At 45.8% G+C, this 26,695-nt stretch overlaps 1 protein-coding gene and 1 pseudogene across 1 annotated transcript; both read right to left on the bottom strand.

Moving 5' to 3' along the window:
- Window positions 1–4,094: 4,094 nt before the first annotated feature.
- LOC147096009 (natural cytotoxicity triggering receptor 3-like) lies at window positions 4,095–25,220 on the bottom strand. Its single transcript, XM_085973753.1, has 6 exons — window positions 25,145–25,220; window positions 12,644–12,982; window positions 10,623–10,742; window positions 5,419–5,456; window positions 5,281–5,324; window positions 4,095–4,900 (listed from the first exon to the last, which is right to left on the bottom strand). Exons 1-6 carry the CDS (start codon window positions 25,218–25,220, stop codon window positions 4,894–4,896), a joined length of 624 nt encoding a protein of 207 aa, XP_085829879.1. The 3' UTR covers window positions 4,095–4,893.
- LOC147096010 (U2 spliceosomal RNA) lies at window positions 11,956–12,066 on the bottom strand (annotated as a pseudogene).
- Window positions 25,221–26,695: the final 1,475 nt, after the last annotated feature.

The following is a 26,695-nucleotide window of genomic DNA, read 5'->3' as shown; positions in this document are numbered from 1 at the left end:
ATCTCCATCAAAGACGGACACCTCAGCACTTCACTCTACCGCAAGCCCACGGACAACCTCAGGATGCTCCACTTCTGCAGCTTCCACTCTAACCATATTAAAGAAGCCATCCGCTATGGACAAGCCCTGCGAATACACAGGATCTGCTCAGACGAGGAGGAACGCGATGGACACCTACAGACACTGAAAGATGCCCCCGTAAGAATGGGATATGACGCTCGACTCATCGATCGACAGTTCCGACGGGCCACAGCAAAAAATCGCATAGACCTCCTCAGAAGACAAACACAGGACACAACCAACAGAGTACCCTTCGTCGTCCAGTACTTCCCCGGAACGGAGAAACTACGCCATGTTCTTCGCAGCCTTCAACATGTCATCGATGATGATGAACACCTCGCTAAGGCCATCCCCACGCCTCCAGTACTCACCTTCAAACAGCTGCCTAACCTCAAACAGACCATCGTTCGCAGCAAATTACCCAGCTTTCAGGAGAACAGTGACCACGACACCACAAAACCCTGCCACGGCAACCTCTGCAAGACATGCCAGATCATCAACACAGATACCATCATCACACGTGAGGACACCACCCACCAGGTACATGGTTCATACTCATGTGACTCGGCCAACATTGTGTACCTCATACGTTGCAGGAAAGGATGCCCCAGAGCATGGTACATCAGCGAGACCATGCAGACACTGCGACAATGGATGAACGGACACCACGCAACAATCGCCAGGCAGGAGTGTTCCCTCCCAGTCGGGGAACACTTCAGCAGTCAAGGACATTCAGCCTCCGATCTTCGGGTAAGCATTCTCCAAGGCGGCCTTCGAGACACATGACAATGCAAAATCGTAGAGCAGAAACTGATAGTCAAGTTCCGCACTCATGAGGACGGCCTCAACCGGGATCTTGGGTTCATGTCACGCTACATGTAACCCGACCTGACGTAGGGTCACCCAGACTCGAGTCATTGTTGGTTTGTTCTCTCTACACAGATGTGGCCGGACCTGCTGTGATTTCCAGCAAAAAACATTTTTTTGTTTTGTTTTTCATACAGACCCCAGCATCTGCAACATTTGACCCCTTGTGAAACTACCTCGTTGTTCTTTGATGTAGTGTTTTCCTGACTAACCTGTTGGGACACCATTCACACCTTTGATTGCTGTGATTATCTCTCTGCCGGGGTGTGATAAATGGCAGTTAGAAAGATTACCTGTAATCATCTGGCATTATTCTCTGACTATATAAGCTGTGTCTTTATGCATCTCTCCACTTCACCTGATGAAGCAGCAGCGCGCCGAAAGCTTGTGATTTCAAATAAAACTGTTGGGCTATAACCTGGTGTTGTGTGACTTCTTACATTTGTCCTCCCCAGTCCAACACCGGCATCTCCACACCATGTTGAACACTGCTTGGATGAAGCACTGAGAGTAGAAAGGGCACATAATGTACTCTGGGTGGGGGACTTCAACGTCCATCACCAAGAGTGGCTCGGTAGCACCACTACTGACCGAGCTGGCCGAGTCCTGAAGGATATAACTGCCAGTCTGGGCCTGCGACAGGTGGTGAGTGAACCAACAAGAGGGAAAAACCTACTTGAGCTTGTCCTCACCAAATTACCTGTCGCAGATGCATCTGTCCATGACAACATTGGCAGCAGTGACCACCGCGCAGTCATTGTGGAGACGAAGTCCAGTCTTCACAATGAGAACACCCTCCATCGTGTTGTGTGGCACTACCACTGTGCTAAATGGGATAGATTCAGAACAGATCTAGCAGCTCAAAACTGGACATCCATGAGGCGCTGTGAGCCATCAGCAGCAGAATTGAATTCCACCACAATCTTTAACCTCGTGGCCCAGCATATCCCTCACTCTACCATTACCACCAAGCCAGGGGACCAGCCCTGGTTCAACAACGAGTGTAGAAGAGCATGCAAGGAACAGCACCAGGCGTACCTAAAAATGAGGTGCCAACCTGGGGAAGCTGCAACGCAGGACTGCATGCATGCTAAAAAGTGGAAGCAGCATGCTATAGACAGAGCTAAGCTAAGTGATCAACGGATCAGATCAAAGCTCTGCAGACCTGCCACATCCAGTTGTGAATGGTGGTGGACCATTAAACCACTAACAGGAGGAGCAGGCTCCAAGAATATCCCCATCCTCAATGATGGTGGAGCCCAGCACGTGAGTGCAAAAGACAAGGCTAAAGCGTTTGCAACCAACTTCAGCCAGAAGTGCCGAGTGGATGATCTATATCAGCCTACTCCCGAGGGCCCCACCATCACACAAGACATTCTTCAGCCAGTTCGATTCACTCCACGTGACATCAAGAAACGGCTGAATGCACTGGATACAGCAAAGGCTATGGGCCCCGATAACATCCCAGCTATCATGCTGAAGACTTGTGCTCCAGAACTAGCCACAGCTCTAACTAAGCTGTTCCAGTACAGCTACAACACTGGCATTTATCCGACAATGTGGAAAACTGCCCAGGTGTGTCCTGTCCACAAAAAGCAAGACAAATCCAACCCAGCCAATTACCGCCCCATCAGTCTACTCTCAATCATAAGCAAAGTGATGGAAGGTGGCATCTACAGTGCTATCAAGCAGCACTGATGCTCAGTTTGTGTTCTGCCAAGACCACTCGGCTCCCGATCTCATTGCAGCCTTGGTCCAAACATGGACAAAGGAGCTGAATTCCAGAGGTGAGGTAAGAGTGACTGCCCTTGGCATCAAGGCAGCATTTGACCGAGCCTGGCATCAAGGAGCCCTAGTAAAACTGAAGTCAATCTGAATCAGGGGGAAAATGCGCCACTGGCTAGAGTCATATCTAAAACAAAGGAAGATGGTTGTGGTGGTTGAAGGTCAATCATTGCTGCAGGGGTTCCTCAGGGCAGTGTCGTAGGCATAACCATCTTCAGCTGCTTCATCAATGACCTTCTCTCCAACATAAAGCCAGAAATGGGGATGTTCGCTGATGACTGCACAGTGTTCAGCACCATTCGCAACTCCACAGATAATGAAGCAGTCCATGCCCGCATGCAACAAGACCTGGACGACGTTCAGGCTTGAGCTGATAAGTGGCAGGTAACATTCGCACCACAGAAGTGTCAGGCAATGACTATCTCCAACAAGCGAGAGTCTAACCACCACCCCTTGACATTCAATGGCATTACCATCGCCGAATCCCCCACTATCAACATCCTGGGGGTCACCATTAACCAGAAACGTAACTGGACCCGCCACATAAATACTGTGGCAACAAGAGCAGGTCAGAGGCTAGGTATTCTGCGGCGAGTGTCTCACCTCCTGACTCCCCAAAGCCTTTCCACCATCTACAAGGCACAAGTAAGGAGTATGATGGAATACTCTCTACTTGCCTGGATGTGTGCAGCTCCAACAGCACTCAAGAAGCTCGACACCATCCAGGACAAAGCAGCCCGCTTGCTTGGCACCCCATTCACCACCTTAAATGGTCACTCCCTCCACCACCGGCATACCGTGGCTGCAGTGTGCACCATCGACAAGGTGCACTGCAGCAACTCGCCAAGGCTTCTTCGGCAGCACCCCTCAAACATGCAACCTCTTCCACCTAGAAGGACAAGGGCAGCAGGCGCATGGGAACACCACCACCTCCAAGTTCCCCTCCAAGTCACACACCATCCTGACTTAGAAGTATATCACCGATCCATCATCGTCGTTGGGGCAAAATCCTGGACCTCCCTCCCTAACAGCACTGTGGGAGTACCTTCACCACACGGACTGCAGGACTCAAAACTGAAAGCTCCTGCTCACCATCACCTTCTCAAGGGCAACTAGGGATGGGCAATAAATGCTGGCATTGCCAGCGACGCCCTGATCCCATGAACGAATAAAACATTTTTTTAAAACATATCTATTTGAACAAGCGTTTGATCAGCTGTCCTAATGTCTACTTCTTTGGATAGATGTCAATTTTTGGTTGATTAAGCTCATGTGAAACGCCTTGGGACGTTCTACTGCGTTAAAGTCGCTGTATAAATGTATAAATGAAACGTGTTGTTGTCATTTAATCCGTTTTTATTTTACAAGTAGCCCCTTTTTATTTCAAATCAATTCGACTTTTACCTGTAACATTAAACAACTATTTAAAAAAATAACATTTACCTATACGAAGCATATAGCTTAACTAATAGATAGTATAGAAGGCTTAGTTTGAAATATTTATATTTGTAAAGCATATTGTCAAACGGCTTGTAATATCTAAAACTTTAAAAATATTGCGAAACATCGTGTAATATTTAATTATTCTAAAATACATATTAAAACAGGAAACTCAGGGCATTTATTGTTTGACCTCTGAACATCCCCGAGAGAATGCACCCAGCACAGAAGGGATGGATTTCCTTCCCCCTTGGGACAGTAGGACTCAAAACTGAAAGCTACTGCTAAATATTTGTACTCTGCTGGAAGCGTATAGTGTCCTCGAACAAAATAGTCATAAAAACAAGGCAGCGATTCGGATTATTATTATTCGTTCGAAAATCTCCCGAGCAATTTACTTTCCCTGTTCGGCTCTGATTTACGGTTAAGGAGATACATTTTTTAAGTAAAAATAGTCCGGAAGTGATTCACAATCCCTCAAACTCCTTTTTGTTTTTCGTCTGGTTTTGAAGGCGCTGGGGCCTCGACCATCTCTGGGTGCATGTTACATTTAAACAAGGAAGGATGGCATCTACTCATTTAATCAAGACAGCAACCTCTTACTCTCAGTTTCCAGACACGTTTCCTGAATTCAAAGATTGCCTGATTGTTGACTGACTGAATCTTGGTGCTGTGGGAATATGCATTTGTTCTGTTATGTTCGTGACAAGCCAGTAACACTTCGATGGAGCAGCAATTCTGTCATTTCCTGTTGGAGCATGAGAAGTGGGAATACGATTAATAAATAGAATTGAACCTAGTCAATTGTTCGTGATTTTCGACTATGCCGTTTAATGAATAATTTTGCTTCAAAGTCGGTGTCTACCAGCCCTACTACCTCTAGACCATGCTGCTAGTGGATGACAGGGAATATTAAACCAAGTACCTCAGTTATATATTTTTAAAAATTTACTAAGCAAATTACTCTCAGCATAAACTCAGCTTTCCTGATGTCTGCCTTTAAAACAAATCACTTTAGCTCATACACTGTTCCCCTCGGAACATTGGTTGAGACATGCATCATATGAAGAGGCACCTTGTATTTCTTGGTATATGTTTGATTGCTTGCAGAGTTGTGCGAGACCGTACCTGGGCAGTTCACTGTAGGAGTCCACGCCTTTCAGCTCCACGCCCTTTTAAAAATACAACAAATCTGTATTATTTCAAACTCTTGTTTCAAAAAGGTGTATTTTAATTTATTCAGGGCATTCTGTTAATATATTTTACCATGTCAGTGTGATTGCCAGTTTCATTCTGGTTGACACCTGCAGCGAAAAAATAACACCAGATAACCTTGAATATATACATTCCCAAAGAATGTACTTAGACCAATAACCTTTACAATTTTACAAATACATCTACTTGTTAAGATTTCCGATTCTATGATCTGTCTTTTTCTCTGTCACCCTGTCTATCTCTCTGTCTGCTTTTCTATCTATCTATCTATCTATCTATCTATCTATCTATCTATCTATCTATCTATCTATCTATCCATCTACCTATCTATCTATATATCTATCTATCTATCTATCTATCTATCTGTCTGATTGTCTGTCTGCCTGTCTATCTGTCTGTCTATCTCTCTATCTTTCTATGTCTATCTATCTGTCTCTCTATCTATCTATCTATCCATCTATCTCTATTCCTATCTATCTGTCCAACTATCTATCTATCTATCTATCTATCTATCTATCTATATATCTCTATTTCTATCTATCTGTCCAACTATCTATCTAACTATCTATATATCCATGTATCTATCTATCTATCTATCTATCTGACTGCCTGTCTGATTATCTGTCTGTCTGTCTATCTGTCTGCTGTCTGTCTATCTATCTCTCTGTCTATCTCTCTATCTATCTGTCTATCTGTCTGTCTCTCTGTCTATCTATCTATCTCTATTTCAATCTATCTGTCCAACTATCTATCGATCTATCTATCTATCTACTATCTATTATACAAATTAGTGAGTGTTAACTATAAAATATGCCATGACATTTCTCAAAAATGAACTCTAAACCCAACAATGTGCGTCAAAGACCGTTTAAACTTCCATTGGCCGACAGCTACAACAACAATAACAACTTTTTAGCGCCTTTAACTTAGTGAAGCGTCCCAAGGCGCTTCACGGGAGTGTTATAAAACAAATTTGACACCGACCACAGAAGGAAAAATTAGGGCAGATGGAGGCAGGTTTTAATGGGTGTCTTAAAGGAGGAAAGAGAGGTAGCGAAGCAGCTAGATTTAGGCAGGGAATTACAGAGCTTAGTGCCTAGGCAACAGAAGCCACGGCCTCCAATGGTTGAGCGATTATAATCAGGGATGCTCAAGAGGGCAAAATTAGAGGAGCGCAGAGATCTCGGGGGTTGTGGGACTGGAGGAGATTACAGATATAGGGAGAGGCGAGGCCATGGAGCGATTTGAAAACAAGGATGAGATTTTTTAAATCGAGGCTTTGCTTAACCGAGAGTCAATATATCGAGCACAAGGGTGATGGGTGAACAGGGCTTGGTGTGAGTTAGGACACTGGCCCGAGAGTTTTGGATGACCTCAAGTTTACATAGGATAGAACGTGGGAGGGCAGCCAGGAGTGCATTGGAATAGTCCAGTCTAGAGGTAACAAAGGCATGGATGAGGGTTTCAGCAGTAGATGAGCTGAGGCGGGGTGGAGTAGAGCAATATTATGGAGGTGGAAAAAGGCGGTCTTAGTATGTGGTTGGAAGATCATTTCGGGGTCAAATATGACACCAAGGTTGCAAACAGTCTAGTTCAGCCTCATGAAGATGATAGGGAGAGGGATGGAGTCGGTGGCTAGGGAACAGAGTATGTGGCGAGGATCCAAGGCAATGACTTCAGTCTTCCCAGTATTTATTTGAAGGAAATTACTGCTCATCCAGAACTGGATGTCGGACAAGCAGTCTGACAATTTAGAAACAGTCGAGGTGTCAAAGGGAGTGGTGGCGAGGTAGATCTCGGTGTTGTCAGCACACATTTGGATGAGAAATAGGAGGGGGTCAAGGATAGATCCTTGGGGACACCACAGTTAACGATGTGGGAGCAGGAAGAGAAGCTGTTACAGGTGATTCTCTGGCTATGATTAGATAGATAAGAATGGAACCAGGCGAATGCAGTCCCACCCAGCTGGACAATGGTGGAGAGGCGTTGGAGGAGGATGGAATGATCAACCATGTCAAAGGCTGCAGACAGGCCAAGAAGGACGAGGAAGGATAGTTTACCTTTGTCACAGTCATTTAGGATATCATTTGTAACTTTGATGAGAGCCGTTGCGGTACTTTGGCAGGGGCGGTATCCTGATTGGAGGGATTCAAACATGAGGTGGCAACACGGTCAAGGACTTTGGAGAGGAAAGGGAGTTTGGAGATGGGGCAGTTGTTTGCAAGGACGGAGGGGCCAAGGGTTGTTTTTTTAGAGGAGGTGGTTGATGACGGCAGATTTGAAGCAGAGGGGTACAGAACCTGCAGAGAGAGAAGCTTTAACAATATCAGCTACCATGGGAGCCAGAAAAGGAAGTTGGGTGGTCAGCAGTTTAGTAGGAATAGGGTCAAGAGAGAAGGAAATGGGTCTCATAGACAAGATGAGCTCGGAGAGGGCATGAGGGGAGATCGAAGAGAAACTGGAGAAAGATGCAAGTCAGGGCTAGGGCAGGGGGGAACTTTAGAAGAAGTTTGGCCTGGTGGGCTAGGGGAAGGAAGGGAAGTGGCAGAGGCAGCTGATCAGATGATCTCAATCTTAGGGACAAAGAGGTCCATGAGCTCCTCACACTTGTTATTGGAGGTGAGAGTGGAGGAGGCTGAAGAGAGGGGTTTAAAAAGACGGTTTGCAGTAGAGAATAGAAGCCAAATGTTATCTTTGCATTCCAGAATGATCTTGGAACAGTGAGCAGTTTTGGCAAATGTGAGCAGGACCCGATAATGCTTATGTGGTCCAACCAGGTCTGGCCGTGAATGGCTAAACCAGTTCTCCGCCATATCCGTTTAAATCTGCATCTCTTGGACTTAAGGGAGCGTAGAGGGTTGTGCTGGGGGAACAGCCAGGGTGAGAGAGAGTAATGGTTTTAATAGGGACTCGGGCATCAAAGGTGGTGGTCAGCGTGTGGTTGAGCAGATCAATAGCTGCAGAAATGTCATAGTGAATGGAGGGCCAAAGGCTGGAAATTTGCGATTATGTAAGTGCAGTTGTTAGTACGGTTATTTGAAGTTGTAAGTGTGGACACATACTTGCTTATAGCAACATACTAGACGTAGTGTGAAGATTTACTGGGTTTGCGATTGCTAGCGTTGTGCTAGGGATGTTGTAAGTTTACAATTTCTACAGATATCACAATGGAGGAAAATGGTACTGGTCGTAATGTTTTGTGACATGCAAGGAGAGTCAAGATGGCGGCCGTGATGGTCCGGTGCTGAGCGTGCTCTCCCTGCTTCGGGCGGCCAGCTCTCGCCGCTCGCTCCCGCAACCGGAGCGAAGTGCTCGGCGAGTCGGGCAGAGGTAGCGCAGCACGGCAACCAGCAGCAGCGGCCACGTCGACCCGCTGGAGCACGTCGGCCGGCAGCTCCTCGGCGGGAAGGAATTCCGACTGGGAGGAGGGGAGCCAAGCATGGCGGCTAGAGACCAAACCGTGAGAGGGAGAAGCAGGCCCCGGGCTGTCAGACCGTGGAGCCGGCGACGGTGAGGAGGAGGCCGCAGCGACCGCAGCATTCACACCCCGACGATGTGTTCAGCAAGTCAGGCGGAGGCAGCGCAGCGAGCAGTAGCAGCAGCCATGACGACCCGCTGCAGCACGTCAGCTGGCAGCTCCATGGCGGGAAGCTCGCAGTCCGACTGGGAGGAGGGGAACCGGGCATGGCGGCCAGAAGTCGGATCGTGGACGGGAAAGCAGGCCACCACTTGGAGCCGGCAACAGTGAGGAGGAGGCCGCGGTGACGAGGAGGACGGAGCGGCTGAGGGACATCGTGCTCCCACTGCCACGGGAAGCCATTGTATTGACTTTCTGAACGCGGCGCTGTATGACTAGCTGACGCGTCCCTACGGGGAGTAAGCATTCCATTCTAATTGTACTTGTACTGGTTACATATGGCAAATAAAATTGAATTGAATTGAAAAATAAATTTAAAAAACACGGGGCATTGCAAATATTACAACCCTGTTCAACAAAGGGGAGAGGGATAAATCTGGTAATTACAGCCCAGTCAGCCGAACAACGAGTGGTGGGAAAACTACTAGAGACCATTGCCAAGGGCATAAATAATTCTCACTTGGAGAATATGGGACTGCGTGCATGGATTTCTTAAAGGCAAATCGTGTCTGACTAACCTGATTGAGTTATTTGTTGAAGTAACAGAGAGGGTTGATGATGGCAGCAGATGCTGTATTTGATAAAGACTGACTTGGAAAATAGAATCACATGGCATTAAAGGGATGGTGGTAACTTGGGTACATAATTGGCTACGGGATTGGAGGCAGAGAATAAGGTGAAGGGATTGTTTTTCTGACTGCAGAGAAGTATGCAGTTGGGTCCACCAGAGGTCGTTATTATGACGATTGCTTTTCTTGTTATATTCAAAGAGCCGACACAGACACGACGGGCCGTATGGCTTCCTTCTGGACTGTAAGGTTCTATGATTCGATGTTTATGATGCCGCTATACATAACAACCAGGGCAATTCTTCCCCCAGATGAAATCTCTCTGTTATGTTTCAGACTAAGTATTGGCGGCAGGGGGATTCTTCCTGCCTCGTGTCACCTTGACCAGTGAATGTCAGAGGGTGATGTTGATATACATTCCACAACAATAAATGATCATTTAAACTATTTCTGTCGAAAGTCAAAGAATTGTTGAACCTGATGACCAATGTCAAAAGTTAAACAAGCAAAAACTAAAACAATATTTACTCTGGTTTTAATACAACAATGCACTTTACAATCTTCTCTATAGATTCCAAGATATGCCATTGCAACACTTGAATATTGCATTTTTGCATTCGTCATTTCAGTTTTAGAGCATTATTCCCAACACTTAAGAACACTGTTTCCTTCCCTTAGTTTTCTTCAGGTCGCAAAGTGTAAAAACTCGAGTTCCAGTCACCCAGTGACTCTTTCTTCATGAACGTCTATCCCGTTGTAATCTTTTCAATTTATTTTCTTAATCAGCGAATCATAGAGTAGTACAGCACAGAAGGAGCCCATTCGGCCCATCGAGTCTGTGCCGGCTCTTTCGAAGAGCAATCCAGTAACACTCGCCTTTTTACAATGAATGATTCGTTAAGCCGTGCATAATTGCATTGTCAATTATGCTTGCAGCTTCATACTGTGTATCGGTGTTGGACATGATAATGATTTAAATGAACCATAATAGCGCGCATTATCGGAGAGTGGCCCTTAGATGGCGATATTCCATTTACAAAGATATTTACCATTGCATTTCCATTTCAGTTTGCAGGCTAGTATTATCATGATTACGACAGCCAGCGAGGCTAGTGCGCTCCACAGTACAGGTGCTAAACAAGTCTCCGGGCCCTGGAATTCTGTCCTTCCTGAAATAATGAAATGAAATCAGTGTTTTTGTTTCTATTCCCAGCTTAAAGCTTAGGAACGAAGGTGGCTGTCCTACAAAAGGCAGTACAAATATTTTCTAATGAATCTCTGTATAAACAGCAAGGTGTAAAAATATTGGCGAACGTGTTTTCATTTTTATTGTCTCTCTCACACACACACACGTCATTCACCTCTGTTCGAAAGGGCAGAAATATGAAAATAAACAGTTAGTTGTTCATTTTAACCCTCTACAACATTACAATGATTAGCCCAGAGACAGTAGCACCTTGTAACCAACAGTGATGTCTGTTACATTGAGACGATGTTTTTTGGAAAGCATTATTTCTAAAATCAACTCCTGCCTCATTTGCAGTTTGGTCTCATTCCCGTCCCTTTCACACTTTCCCCATTCCCTCATTGCGGCGGCTATAGGGACCTAAGCCTGTCCCTGTCCCATCAGAGGTTTTAGTAAGCGTTCTCCTAGTGTCAAACAAGTAAGCGAGTGGCTGCCCCCATCGCGGAGGGAATCGCATTTTAGCCTAACCCTGTCTTCAGCGATGTCCACTTTCTGCACTTTGCACCAGGTCTGTGAACCCTGCATGATCAACCCCTCCCCAACACTTGCGGTGCCCCAGCTGACAGCTCATTTAAAACAGACCCGAAGTCGAACGGGGGCTTTTCTTGCTCAGTATAACTCGGATACTGCACCCGTATTTGGAAAAATGTTTTTAACATGTTGAATAGTACGCTGCATGAAATGTTGGCGTGACGGAAAATATGAGAAGGAATGAGAATATAAAGTGAAAAAGAAAGACTTGCATTTCTACAGCGCCTTTCACGACCACCGGACGTCCCAAAGCGCTTTACAGCCAATGAAGTACTTATTGAAGTGGAGTCACTGTTGTAATGTAGGAAGCGCGGCAGTCAATTTGTGCTCAGCAAGCTCTCACAAACAGCAACGTGATAATGATCAGGTAATCAGCTTTATTTAGTGACGTTTATTGAAGTATAAATATTGACCAGGACACGGAGAGGACTCTCCTGCTCTTCTTCCAAAGAGTGCCGTGTTTTTTGTTACGTTCAGCTGAGAGAGCAGACGGGGTCTCATCCGAAAGACGGCACCCCCGATAGTGCAGCACTCCCTCAGCCTAGATGTTTGTGCTCATTGTACCTTGGAGTGGGATTTGAATCTACAACCTTCTAACTCACAGGTGAGAGTGCTACCCACTGAGCCACGACTGCCATGATAGCTAAGGGGCCTTATCAGATAACTGAGAAGAACAGATAATATTCTTGCTCTTAGCCAAAAGGCCGAGAAGCCAAATAGTATCGCAATATTTAAACCTTACACTTGAGTTGCTTAACACACTTAGAGCAATAAATGGATGTAAATGTATGAACTTGTCAGTGGTGTCCATGATGGTGATGTTTAGGCGGTTGTAAATACAGCTGTAATGTAGGAAAATGTATGAATTACTTAATGAACAGTCCCTCCACTTTGACTCTCTTGGGGTGAAAACACATGGCGCAATAATAACGCATGCCAGTTTAGGTACGAATTTCCTTAGCCCGCTATTGAAAGTCAGACATTTATTTATTTACAACAAATGAAATCCAATGTTAAAATTTGCGTTGGGGGTTGGCAAACTAATGTGCCAATATCTGATTTTGCCTCACCTGCTTTACTTCTTCTGTCACCCACACACAACACTATCTGTGCCGAGAGAGACGCGCCACTAGGCTGCAGCTTGTTGAGTATTATAAACAAAGCATTGCACTGGCATGCGCTAAACTAATACTACAGCAATTAAGACAGAGAAAAAGGAATCATACCAATCTTACAACTGTAAAGTTAGAACACATTTTTATTAATCAAGGACTGTTTGTTCTTGCAACTTACGCCTCACTTCCAATTTGGTGCCATTTCCGTCTCTCGCTCCTGCTTGCATTAAGTATATCCGGCAGTAATAGGTGTCTGAGTCTTTCTCAATCAAGTCGGAGATATTAATGAATATTCTGTTGTTGAAAAATGACTCGCTGTCCGACCTCTCTAGCCGCTCTCCATAAAACGGACTGTCGTCCAGTTTGTACCCATTTGGTTTACCCCGTGTCCAATGAGCGGTGCCGATCAGAGAAAGGTTTCCTTCAGAAGCCACGGCACAGTTCAGTGTCACTGACTCCCCCTCTGTTCCAGTTATAAAGGGAGGGAACTGGTAAACGGTGGCACTCACCTTCCCGCCTGCTGAACAATGAAATTTTAACTTTAAACTGGATAAATACTGCACTCGACACCTGTCTAACGCTGATCAGTTTTTTGACCTTAAATGTAATCAGTCGGTTCACATCATATAAATACAGAGATCAAAAGGGAAACTTGAAAATGCTGCAAATACACAAATGCTTTAAACTAAGGGGCACTTTGTAAATATACAAATAATCAGAGCAAGTAATTTGATCTAAAGGGGTAAACTAAAAAAAATAAGTTGAGGATACCAACATTAAAGGAATCCAAATTGCAAATAAAAATCATACACAAATAATTAAATAATAATTGGGAGTAAGGGGGATGCTAAACTAAAACATATATATATAATAAATAAATAGATAGATGTTTAAGTAAAATGATGTGCCAGCTGAGACCCGTTGCCTACAATTCCTGTGCCATGTGGGAATCCCAGGATGCTTGGTGTATCCTGGATAACCATGTGTACAGGAAGTGCCTCCAGTTGCTCGGTCTTGAGTTCAGGGTTTCTGAGTTTGAGAAGCGGCTGGAGTCAGTGGGCAGGGTACACGAGAATCTGATAATTTCCTGGCGCACACGTTCCAGGAGGTGATCACCTCGCAGCTGCAGAGAGTGAAGGAGAATAGTAAGTGGGCGGCCATCGGCAGGATAGGAAGAGGCAGAGAGTGCAGGAATCCTCCGGGAGTGTGGCCCTCTCAAACTGGTTTTCTGTGCTGAATAAATACTGTGGCAACAAGTGCAGGTCAGAGGCTAGGTATTCTGCGGCGAGTATCTCACCTCCTGACTCCCCAAAGCCTTTCCACCATCTACAAGGCACAAGGAAGGAGTGTGATGAATTACTCTCCGCTTGCCTGGATGAGTGCAACTCCAACAGCACTCAATAAGCTCGACACCATCCAGGACAAAGCAGCCCGCTTTATTGGCACCCCATCCACCACCATAAACATTCACTCCCTCCACCACCGGCGTACCTTGGCTGCAGTGTGTACCATCTACAAGATGCACTGCAGCAACTCACCACGGCTTCTTTGGCAGCACCTTCCAAATCCGTGACCTCGTTCCACCTAGAAGGACAAGGGCAGCAGGTGCATGGGAACACCACCACCTCCAAGTTCCCCTCCAAGTCACACACCACCCTGACTTAGAAATATATCGCCGATCCTTCATCGTCGCTGGGTCAAAATCCTGGAACTCCCTCCCTAACAGCACTGTGGGAGTACCTTCACCACACGGACTGCAGCGGTTCAAGAAGGTGGCTCACCAGCACCTTCTCAAGGGCAACTAGGGCTGGGCAATAAAATGCTGGCATTGCCAGCGATGCCCAGATCCCATAAACGATTAAAAACTTTTTTAAAAAACGGTGAGTGCAACAACACCTTGGGGGAGTGCAGTCTACAGCACATCCACGGCACTGTGGGGCAAGTGACTGTACAGGTGGGGTACCACAAAGTGGAGCAATGCAGTGGTCATAGGGGATTCGATAGTCAGGGGAATAGACAGGCATTTCCGCAACCGTCGACATAAGTCCCAATGGTGTGTTGCCTCCCTGGTGCCAGGACAAAGTAGATCACTTAGAGGGTGCGGAACATTTTGAGGGGGAAGGGCAACAGCCAGATGTTGTGGTCCATGTGGGAAGCGATGGCATAGGAAGGAAAAGAGTTGAGGTCCTGCAGTCAGAGTTTCGGGAGCTTGGGAGGAAATCAAAGAGCAGGTCCTCAAAGGTAGTAATCTCGGAATTACTCCCAGTGCCACGTGCTAGTGAGTATAGGAATAGTAGGGTAAGATAGGTTAACACGTGTCTGGAGAAATAGAGCAGGAGGGAGAGCTTCAGACATCTGCGATATTGGGACTAGTTCTTGGGGGGGGTGGTGAGGGGGCTGGACAAGCTGGAAGGATTGCATCTCAACAGAACTGGCAGCAATATCCACATGGGAAGGTTATCTAGTACTGTGGGGGAGGGTTTAAACTAAATTTGGCTGGGCGATTGGCATCAGGATGAAGCATTAGAGAGAAGAAAAAAGGTGCACATGGGGACTAGGAGAGGCAAATAGCATTAGAGTAAAGAATAGTTCATAAATAGAAGGGATCAGACAGGGGGGAAAGCTAGGCAGACTAAGATGGGTATGGAGTGCATGTGCGTAAGTGCACGTAACGTGGTACATAACGTCTATAAAAGGAAATAAGTGGTGCAAAGAGAGAGTATGAGAACAGATTAAAAGCTAACATAAAAGGGGACCCAAAAGTGTTTTATATACACATAAATTGTAAAAGGGTAGCTAAAAGAGGTGTGGGGCAGCTGGACCTAAATGTAGATATTCTTGTGGAGGCAGAGGGCAGGGCTGCATTAGTAAATGAGTACTTTGCAGCTGTCTTCACTAGAGAAGAGGATGGTGCCAAGTAAATGAGGAGGCAGTAGCAATATTGGATAAAGAGAAGGTACTTAAAAGGTTGGCAGTCGTAAAGGTAGAAAAGTTACCCGGTCCAGACAGGATGCACCCGAGGTTGCTGAGGGAAGTAAGGGACTAAATTGAGGAGGCTCTGGACAAAATCTTCCAATCCTCCTTAGATATATGGGAACGGTGGCAAAGTCTGGAGGATTGCAAATGTTACACCCTGTTTAAAAAAAGGGAGAGGGATAAACTCGGCAATTACAGGCCAGTCAGCCTAACGTCGGTAATGGGACAACATTTAGAGATTTATTAAAATGGAACAAATGAATTGGCATTTGGGAAAGTATGGGCTAATAAATGAAAGTCAGCATGGATTTGTTAAAGGCAAATTGCGTTTGACTAACTTAATCAAGTTCTTTCATGAAGTATCGTAGATGATTGATGGGTGTAGTTCAGTCGATGTGTATTTGGACTTTCAGAAGGCGTTTGACAAAGTTCAACATAATAGACCTGTTAGCGAAATTAATGCCCGTGGTATTAAAGGGGCAGTGGTAACATGGATACGAAATGGGCTAAGGAACAGAAAGCAGAGAGTAGTGGTGAACGGTATTCTTTAAGACTGGAGGGAGGTATACAGTGATGTTCCCCAGAGGTCAGTATTAGGACCACTGCTCTGTTTGATATATATTAATGACCTGGACTTGGGTATACAGGGCATAATTTCAAAGTCTGCAGATGACAGGAAACTCGGAAATGTAGTAAACAATGAGAAGTATAGTAACAGACTTCAGGAGTACATAGACAGACTGGTAAAATGGGCAGACACGTGGCAGATGCAATTTAACGCAGATAAATGTGAAGTGATACATTTTGGTAGGGAGAATTAGGAGTGGCAATATGAAGTAAATGGTACAATTTGAATGGGGGTGCAGGGAGAGAGAGACCTGCGAAGTCGGAATCGAGTCAGTCCGGAAATCAGTAATTCACAAAACGTTCGCCTAAATATGATTTAATCGGTCCTGCATTGTTTATGTAGTTATGTCAGGTCTATAATCTGTCTGAATTTAAGGTGTATTTTTCGAGCTGCGCTTCAATTACTTTACAATGAAAATACACAACATTAATCCCAACATAAGTATTACCAGCAACATACATGTTTTGTGAAATGCTTACAGTTTCTGCAGATGCCTGGGCAGTTTTGTTTAATTTCTTGTACCATTAGAGCGGATACCTGTGATAAGTGGCCGGTGTAACTGGCCCCATTAAAAAAAATATCAGAGAACAAAAGCTGCAGCCTTTAATAACAATGCAGTAAGAATTCTATCTGTTTGCAACATGGTTGAGTGCATTCAGAAAGATTTTTCAGAAACTGTGTAAGGTAAAATTAACTCTTTACGAACATGCTTACCATGTCGCTTACAATTAGTGTTCAGAGGAATTCCTGCTCTACAAATTTAGGAAACCCAATGGAATTAATTCAGATCAATGCCCAGCTATGAGGTGCCAAATAAAAAGAAAGCATAAACGGATCGAATATTATCTTTGGAGTGTACCGGGCATAAAGATAACTCAAAGCAAACAAGCTAACATCCATTTGAAAGCGACACAAATGATAAAAAAGAGAAAATCAGGAATGCTAAAATCCTGATAACTGTCTAAGCATAATGACACCATCACTTCACATTTTGCGAAATAACCTTACCCTTCTGTGTTACAGCGAAGTCCCTGTAAGATAAGATCGGATGGCACGTTTGCGACTATATCATCTTAATAGTACATTCACCGATCATTCCCAAAACTCTAATTGTGTGCAAAGGATTCCATTTATATTTATTTCAATATTATATTTAAAATTATATAGTACTGTATAGTAACGACGAGAATAAGTTAACTAGAGCATTACAGAGTAGCGGGTCCGCTAACTTAACTAGAATATCACATAGTACCGACTGGTACAAGTAGAGAATTCTATAATAACGAATAATATAAGTTTACTAACCAGTGCTTAGCGGAAAGAGAATCAGCTGTATAAAATGAATTTGTTGAATTAAAACCATCATCGATGTGCACACGGCAGGAGGAATTAGATGTGATGCTGCTCACAGACGAACACTGACAATACTTTAAGTGTTAACTAAACCAATGACATCATTTGTGGTCTTTGCATTGACGGCACAGCGAGCGCAGACTCCAGTGTTGCAGGTAATGAAGCGGGTGTTGGCCTTCCTTCAGCGCAGATTTTAAACATTTAACAAGTTGCATGAAAATTGTACAGGCGATGCTATGCTGTAAATTGAGAGCTGATACATGCAGAATGCTGCACGTTTCAATAATGACTCACTATACTGATGTATTTCCTGTTCTATGCTTGGAATATGGACGCCACACTGCCTCCATATCCACAGAACTGTTAGACCCGTCAGAATAGCTTCCATCTTGGCCATCACTGAATTAAGGGAACCCAAAAGGCAAATGGAGAATTGATAATTCAGCTGAGGAACATAGGAACAGCCCCTCGAGCCATTCCGACATTCTCTTTTAAATGTTCTGATAGTTGCTATACACCGCCCTGTAATTTTAGATATCCAGTCTAAAGAGATATTTATTTAATTTTGTATTTGAAAACTTGGAGAAGAATGAGACAGTAGAGGAGAGGGCAGCATGTGTATAGTAGCCCCAGTGGCCTAATGGATAAATGTAAGAAGTCACACAACACCAGGTTATAGTCCAACAGCTATAACCTGGTGTTGTGTGACTTCTTACATTTGTCCACTAATGGATAAGGCATTGGCCTTCTAAGCCAGGGATTCTGGGTTCGAATCCCAGCTGGGACTGTGAGCTTATAGTATCAGCCGTGGCTTAATGGGCAGCACTCTCACTTTTGGGTCAGAATGTTGTTTGTTGGTCCCACTCCATGAACTGCAGCACAAAAATCTCACCTGTAGCTTCAGAGTTTCATAGGAACAGGAGTAGGCCATTTAGCCCCTTGACCCACTTCCACCATTCAATGAGATCATGCCTGCCCTGCGATCTAACTCCATGTACCCGCCTTTGGCCCCTATCCCTTAATAGCTTTGGTTATCAGAAAACTATCAATCTCCAATTTAAAAATAACAATTGACCCAGCATCAATTGTTCTTTGCAGAAGAGAGTTCCAAACTTCTACTACCCTTTGTGTGTAGAACTGTTTCCTAATTTCACTCCTGAAAGGCCTGGCTCTAATTTTTAAATTCCCAACCAGTGAAAATAGTTTCTCTCTATCTACCCTATCTGTTCTCCTTAATATCGTGAAAACTGCGATCAGATCACCTTCTAAATTCTAGGGAATACAACCCTAATTTGTGTAATCTCTCCTCATAACTTAACCCTTGAAGCTTACATTTTAAATGCAGCTTAAATTGTATCTTTCAGATGAAATGATAACACAAACTATGAACAAGCACTGAAGGTACTGAGAATGAGATAGCAAGGTTTAGTGAAAAAGCACGGTATATTCTTGGATAAGGGTACAAGGGTGCAGCCCAAACATCTTAACAAAAGATAATGTTGCCGTGTAATGTACAACTGCCTAACATTTGCTGAATTAGTGTTGTTAGTGCCTTGGCAGCGGCGTTGGACTCGTAACAAAGAGCAAGTAGTAGGCTGTATTGATGCCTGTCTTGGAACTGCCATTAAGCAATAAAGAGAGTGAATCTCAGGGTCGTTATCCAGCCTGTTCTAATCTCAACTGAAGCATTTAGGGAGGTCAAATAGATCCCTGATGAACCTCATGGTTCTCGTGCCCCTGCTTTTCAAAATGAACAACGACTTCTTGAGCGAAGCAGTGTGGGACGATAGTCAATCACCATTGAAACACTTGGAATATAGGAATTGCTGGATGCAAAAATGTAAGAAGTCACACAACACCAGGTTATAGTCCAACAGCTTTATTTGAAATCACAAGCTTTCGGAGCGCTGCTCCTTCTTCAGGTGAAGTGGAGAAATGCATAAAGACACAGCTTATATAGTCAGAGAATCATGTCAGATGTTTACAGGTAACCTTTCCAACTGCCATTTATCACACCTCGGCAGAGAGATAATCACAGCAGTCAAAGGTGTGAATGGCGTCCAAACAGGTCAGTCAGGGAAACATTACATCAAAGAACAATGAGGTGGGGTCACAAGGGGTCAAATATTGCAGATGCTGGGGTCTGTATGAAAAACAAAAAAACAGACAAAAAACATTTTTTTTGGCTGGAAATCACAGCAGGTGCGGCCGCATCTGTGTAGAGAGAACAAGCCAATGTCGACTCGAGTCTGGATGACACTGCATCAGGTGGGGTTACATGTAGCATGACATGAACCCAAGATCTCGGTTGAGGCCGTCCTCATGGGTGCGGAACTTGGCTATCAGTTTCTGCTCGACGATTTTGCGTTGTCGTGTGTCTCGAAGGCCACCTTGGAGAATGCTTACCCGAAGATCGGAGGCTGAATGTCCTTGACTGCTGAAGTGTTCCCCGACTGGGAGGGAACACTCCTGCCTGGTGATTGTTGCGCGGTGTCCATTCATCCGTTGTCGCAGTGTCTGCATGGTCTCGCCAATGTACCATGCTCCGGGGCATCCTTTCCTGCAACGTATGAGGTAGACAACGTTGGCCGAGTCACATGAGTATGTACCATGTACCTGGTGGGTGGTGTCCTCACGTGTGATGATGGTATCTGTGTTGATGATCTGGCATGTCTTGCAGAGGTTGCTGTGGCAGGGTTGTGTGGTGTCGTGGTCGCTGTTCTCCTGAAAGCTGGGTAATTTGCTGCGAACGGTGGTCTGTTTGAGGTTAGGCGGCTGTTTGAAAGTGAGTAGTGGAGGCGTGGAGATGGCCTTAGCGAGGTGTTCGTCATCATCGATGACATGTTGAAGGCTGTGAAGAACATGGCGTAGTTTCTCCGCTCCGGGGAAGTACTGGACGACGAAGGGTACTCTGTTGGTGGTGTCCCATGTTTGTCTTCTGAGGAGGTCTAGGCGATTTTTCGCTGTGGCCCGTCGGAACTGTCGATCGACGAGTCGAGCGTCATATCCCGTTCTTACAAGGGCATCTTTCAGCGTCTGTAGGTGTCCATCGTGTTCCTCCTCGTCTGAGCAGATCCTATGTATTCGCAGGGCTTGTCCATAGGGGATGGCTTCTTTAACGTGGTTAGGGTGGAAGCTGGAGAAGTGAAGCATCGTGAGGTTGTCCGTGGGCTTGCGGTAGAGTGAAGTGCTGAGGTGTCCGTCTTTGATGGAGATTCGTGTGTCCAGGAATGAGACTGATTCTGAGGAGTAGTCCATGGTGAGTTTGATGGTGGGATGGAACTTGTTGATGTTATCGTGTAGTCTTTTCAGTGATTCTTTGCCGTGGGTCCATAGGAAGAAAATGTCGTCGATGTATCTGGTGTATAGTGTTGGTTGGAGATCCTGTGCAGCGAAGAAGTCTTGCTCGAACTTGTGCATGAAGATGTTTGCATATTGGGGTGCGAATTTGGTCCCCATGGCTGTTCCGTGTGTTTGGGTAAAGAACTGGTTGGCGAAGGTGAAGACATTGTGGTCAAGGATGAAGCGGATGAGTTGTAGGATGGCGTCTGGAGATTGGCTGTTGTTGGTGTTGAGTACTGAGGCTGTCGCAGTGATGCCGTCATCGTGGGGGATACTGGTGTAGAGTGCCGAGACGTCCATCGTGGCGAGGAGTGTTCCTGGTTCAACTGGTCCATGGGTGCTGAGCTTCTGTAAGAAGTCTGTAGTGTCACGACAGAAGCTGGGGGTTCCCTGTACGATGGGTTTCAGGATGCCCTCGACATATCCAGAGAGGTTCTCACACAGGGTTCCGTTGCCTGATGCGATAGGACGTCCAGGTGTGTTGGCTTTGTGTATCTTTGAGAGGCAGTAGAAGTCTCCCACGCGGGGAGTACGTGGGATGAGAGCATGTAGGATGCTTTGAAGGTCTGGATCGAAGGTTTTGATCAGTCTGTTGAGTTGGCGGGTGTGTTCTTTGGTCGGATCTGCGGGTAACTGTCTGTAGTGTTCCGCGCATATCGACACAGACATCAAGTTTCTACAGAGATGCAAGAAGGCAGACAAGACCCCGAAAGGACTACAGATCACTAGCCCACTCAAGTCAACCTACAACACAGACTACGCTGAGAGACTCTGCCGTCGTACCTCTCGCACACTCCTCAACCATCTCGTACACCAGCTCTACAGCAGACGCCGCAACCTCGAAACCGAGATGGAGTCCATGTTCTCAGCCTGTGCTCAGGACACAGCAGACCAGCTAGGAGACACCGCCAAACAAACAAGGCAACGGAACTACGCTACCTACATGCACACCAAGAACAGGAAGCTTGAGAAACTTGGCATCACCAGCAGCAGCAACCAAGCCTCCCCCGGTACCACGGTTGAAACCACAGGGAAATCCATTGTCAACCTGTCTGACCACACCCTTCAACCAGACGAAATTGAAGTTCTCAGCCAAGGGCTCAATTTCTGCCCCACCACCAAAATGGACCCCATCGGTCTCACGGCAGACACAGAGGAATTCATCAGGAGAATGAGGCTCCAGGAATTCTTCCACAAATCCCAAGATGTCAGCAGCGAACCCAATGAGGCAATCAATGATCCGGAACAGCAGACAGAGGGATCCGCAGTGCAGCAACCGAAGAAGAAAGAGTCAAATTGGACCGCTCCGGAGGGTCGTTGCCCTAAGCTTGACATGTATGCTCAAGCTGTCAGGAGATGCATCAACGCCAGATTCATCAGCCGCACTCACAAGACAGTCCAGAATGTCACCCGAGTACAACGCAACACCATCCACGCTCTCAAGACCAACCGCAACATCGTCATCAAACCAGCAGACAAAGGAGGTGCCATCATCATACAGAACAGAACGGACTATTGCAAAGAAGTATACCGACAACTGGACAACCAGGAACACTACAGACAGTTACCCGCAGATCCAACCAAAGAACACACCCGCCAACTCAACAGACTGATCAAAACCTTCAATCCAGACCTTCAAAGCATCCTACATGCTCTCATCCCACGTACTCCCCGCGTGGGAGACTTCTACTGCCTCCCAAAGATACACAAAGCCAACACACCTGGACGTCCTATCACATCAGGCAACGGAACCCTGTGTGAGAACCTCTCTGGATATGTCGAGGGCATCCTGAAACCCATCGTACAGGGAACCCCCAGCTTCTGTCGCGACACTACAGACTTCTTACAGAAGCTCAGCACCCACGGACCAGTTGAACCAGGAACACTCCTCGCCACGATGGACGTCTCGGCACTCTACACCAGTATCCCCCACGATGACGGCATCACTGCGACAGCCTCAGTACTCAACACCAACAACAGCCAATCTCCAGACACCATCCTACAACTCATCTGCTTCATCCTTGACCACAATGTCTTCACCTTCGCCAACCAGTTCTTTACCCAAACACACGGAACAGCCATGGGGACCAAATTCGCACCCCAATATGCAAACATCTTCATGCACAAGTTCGAGCAAGACTTCTTCGCTGCACAGGATCTCCAACCAACGCTATACACCAGATACATCGACGACATTTTCTTCCTATGGACCCACGGCGAAGAATCACTGAAAAGACTACACGATAACATCAACAAGTTCCATCCCACCATCAAACTCACCATGGACTACTCCTCAGAATCAGTCTCATTCCTGGACACACGAATCTCCATCAAAGACGGATACCTCAGCACTTCACTCTACCGCAAGCCCACGGACAACCTCACGATGCTTCACTTCTCCAGCTTCCACCCTAACCACGTTAAAGAAGCCATCCCCTATGGACAAGCCCTGCGAATACACGGGATCTGCTCAGACGAGGAGGAACGCGATGGACACCTACAGACACTGAAAGACGCCCTTGTAAGAACGGGATATGACGCTCGACTCGTCGATCGACAGTTCCGACGGGCCACAGCGAAAAATCGCATAGACCTCCTCAGAAGACAAACACGGGACACAACCAACAGAGTACCCTTCATCGTCCAGTACTTCCCCGGAGCGGAGAAACTATGCCATGTTCTTCGCAGCCTTCAACATGTCATTGATGACGACGAACACCTCGCTAAGGCCATCCCCACGCCTCCACTACTCGCTTTCAAACAGCCGCCTAACCTCAAACAGACCATCGTTCGCAGCAAATTACCCAGCTTTCAGGAGAACAGCGACCACGACACCACACCACCCCGCCACAGCAACCTCTGCAAGACATGCCAGATCATCAACACAGATACCATCATCACACGTGAGGACACCACCCACCAGGTACATGGTACATACTCATGTGACTCGGCCAACGTTGTCTACCTCATACGTTGCAGGAAAGGATTCCCCGGAGCATGGTACATAGGCGAGACCATGCAGACACTGTGACAACAGATGAATGGACACCGCGCAACAATCACCAGGCAGGATTGTTCCCTCCCAGTTGGGGAACACTTCAGCAGTCAAGGACATTCAGCCTCCGATCTTCGGGTAAGCATTCTCTAAGGTGGCCTTCGAGACACACGACAAAGCAAAATCGTCGAGCAGAAACTGATAGCCAAGTTCCGCACCCATGAGGATGGCCTCAACCGAGATCTTGGGTTCATGTCACGCTACATGTAACCCCACCTGATGCAGGGTCATCCAGACTCGAGTCGACATTGGCTTGTTCTCTCTACATAGATGCGGCCGGACCTGCTGTGATTTCCAGCCAAAAAAAATGTTTTTTGTCTTTTTTTGTTTTTCCTACAGACCCCAGCATCTGCAATATTTGACCCCTTGTGACCCCACCTCATTGTTCTTTGATGTAATGTTTCCCTGACTGACCTGTTTGGACACCAGTCACACCTTTGACTGCTGTGATTATCTCTCTGCCAAGGTGTGATAAATGGCAGTTGGAAAGGTTACCTGTAAACATCTGACATGATTCTCTGACTATATAAGCTGTGTCTTTATGCATTTCTCCACTTCACCTGAAGAAGGAGCAGCGCTCCGAAAGCTTGTGATTTCAAATAAAGCTGTTGGACTATAACCTGGTGTTGTGTGACTTCTTACATTTGTCCACCCCAGTCCAACTCTGGCATCTCCACACCATAGATGCAAAAAGACCAAGGTCCATCTAATTCGCCTTCTGCCACCCTGGTAGTCGCATGATACAAAGATAATGGAGTTTTTGACTAGTCATAGCCATCCATGTCCAGGTATTAGTCTACAACAGACCCAGACATGACACGAGGAAAACCCCAGTGGTGGAGAGATTTGGGAGCCATAGATCCAAACTCCAAAGTTATTATTTTCCTCCCAAGCCTTACACTAACCACACGTCATCTCTCCAATTACACAAATACTGTATCCCAAAATGTAATTTTGTGAAATAAATCTCACTAATATGTATTTTCATGAGTCAATACTAACTGCTTTCACCATATCCTAGGGAGTCTGTTCCATAGATTGAACACTCGTTCACTGAAATGTTAAGTTTGAGTTTAACCGCAGGCCATGTCCTCTGGTTCTACTGTGCTGGACAAGATATAATAGCTTATTATGCTCTAAATTGTCTGATCTCTTTAGAATCTTAAAAACAGCCATCTTTTCAGCCCACAACCTTTTATTTTTCAATTTACATGTCGCTCCTCATAATCCAATCTTTCCAACTCCTCAATCATTCTGGTTGCTCTCTTCTGCACCCTTTCAAAGGCTGCAATATCCTTCTTGCAGTCTTTTTTCATTATGCTTACCTGAGTGCATCTGCTGTAATGGGATGAAAGCACCATTGAGCCGAGCATAATGTAGTGTATAGAACAATGTACACATTTCCATAAGAACATAAGAACCAGGAGCAGGAGTAGGCCAACAGCCCTTTGAGCCTGCTCTGTCATTCAATAAGATCATGGCTGATCTTCTACCTCCTCTCCACTTTCCTGCACTATCCGCATATCCCTTAATTCAAAAATCTATCGACCACTGTCCTGCGAGAGTTTGGAGCTACTAAAGCAGTGGGAGCCCAGGAGAATGCGAGACCTCGGTGCTACTAAAAGCAGTGGGAGCCCAGGAGAGCTCGATAGTTTGGCGGTGCTAAAAGCTGCAGGAGCCCAGCAGAGCGTGAGAGTTCAGTGGTACTAAAAGCAGCGGGAGCCCAGGAGAGCACAAGACCTCAGCATTATAAAAGATGTAATAGCAGAGCACTTGGAAAGCAGTGACAGGATCAGAGAAAGTCAACATGGATTTACAAAAGGTAAATCATGCTTGACTGACCTACTGGAATTTTTTGAGGATGTAACTGGTAAAATAGATAAGGGAGAACCAGTGGATGTGGTGTATTTGGACTTTCAGAAAGCTTTCGATAAGGTCCCACATAAGAGATTAGCGTGCAAAATTAAGGCACATGGGATTGGGGGCAAGGTATTGGCTTGGATAGAGAACTGGTTGGCGGACAGAAAGCAAAGAGTTGGAATAAACGGGTCATTTTCTGAGTGGCAGGCAGTGACTAGTGGGGTACTGCAAAGATCGGTCCTAGGACCCCAGCTGTTCACAATATATATTAATGATCTGGACGAGGGAATTGGATGTAATATCTCCAAATTTGCAGACGACACAAAGCTGGGTGGGAGGGTATGCTGTGAGGAGGATGTCGTGAAACTCCAGTATGATTTGGACAGGTTGGGTGATTGGGCAGAAACATGGCAAATGCACTATAATGTGGATAAATGTGAGGTTATCCACTTTGGTGGCAAAAACAGGAAGGCAGATTATTATTTGAATGGCAATAGATTGGGAGAAGGGGAAGTGCAAAGAGACCTGGGTGTTCTTGTGCACCAGTCGCTGAAGGTAAGCATGCAGGTGCAGCAGGTGGTTAAGAAGGCAAATGGTATGTTGGCCTTCGTAGCAAGAGGGTTCGAGTACAGGAACAAGGATGTCTTGCTACAGTTGTACAGGGCCTCGGTGAGACCGCACCTTGAGTATTGTGTGCAGTTTTGGTCGCCTTACCTGAGGAAGGACGTTCTTGCCATGGAAGGAGTGCAGCGAAGATTCACCAGGCTGATACCTGGAATGGCAGGACTGACGTATGAGGAGAGATTGTGTCGATTGGGCTTATACTCACTGGAGTTTAGAAGATTGAGAGGTGATCTCATCGAAACCTATAAAATTCTGTCAGGCCTGGACAGACAAGATGCAGGAAGGATGTTTCTGATGGCCGGGGAGTCCAGAACCAGGGGTGATTCTTTAAGGATAAGGAGTAAACCATTTAGGACTGAAATGAGGAGCAATTTCTTCACCCAGAGAGTGGT

The sequence above is a fragment of the Somniosus microcephalus genome, unplaced genomic scaffold (genome assembly GCF_052327205.1).
Source record: "Somniosus microcephalus isolate GS21.2 unplaced genomic scaffold, FLI_Smic_1.0 unresolved_chr1, whole genome shotgun sequence".
NCBI lineage: Eukaryota > Metazoa > Chordata > Chondrichthyes > Squaliformes > Somniosidae > Somniosus > Somniosus microcephalus.
This window is presented reverse-complemented; position numbering and strand designations above follow the sequence as displayed.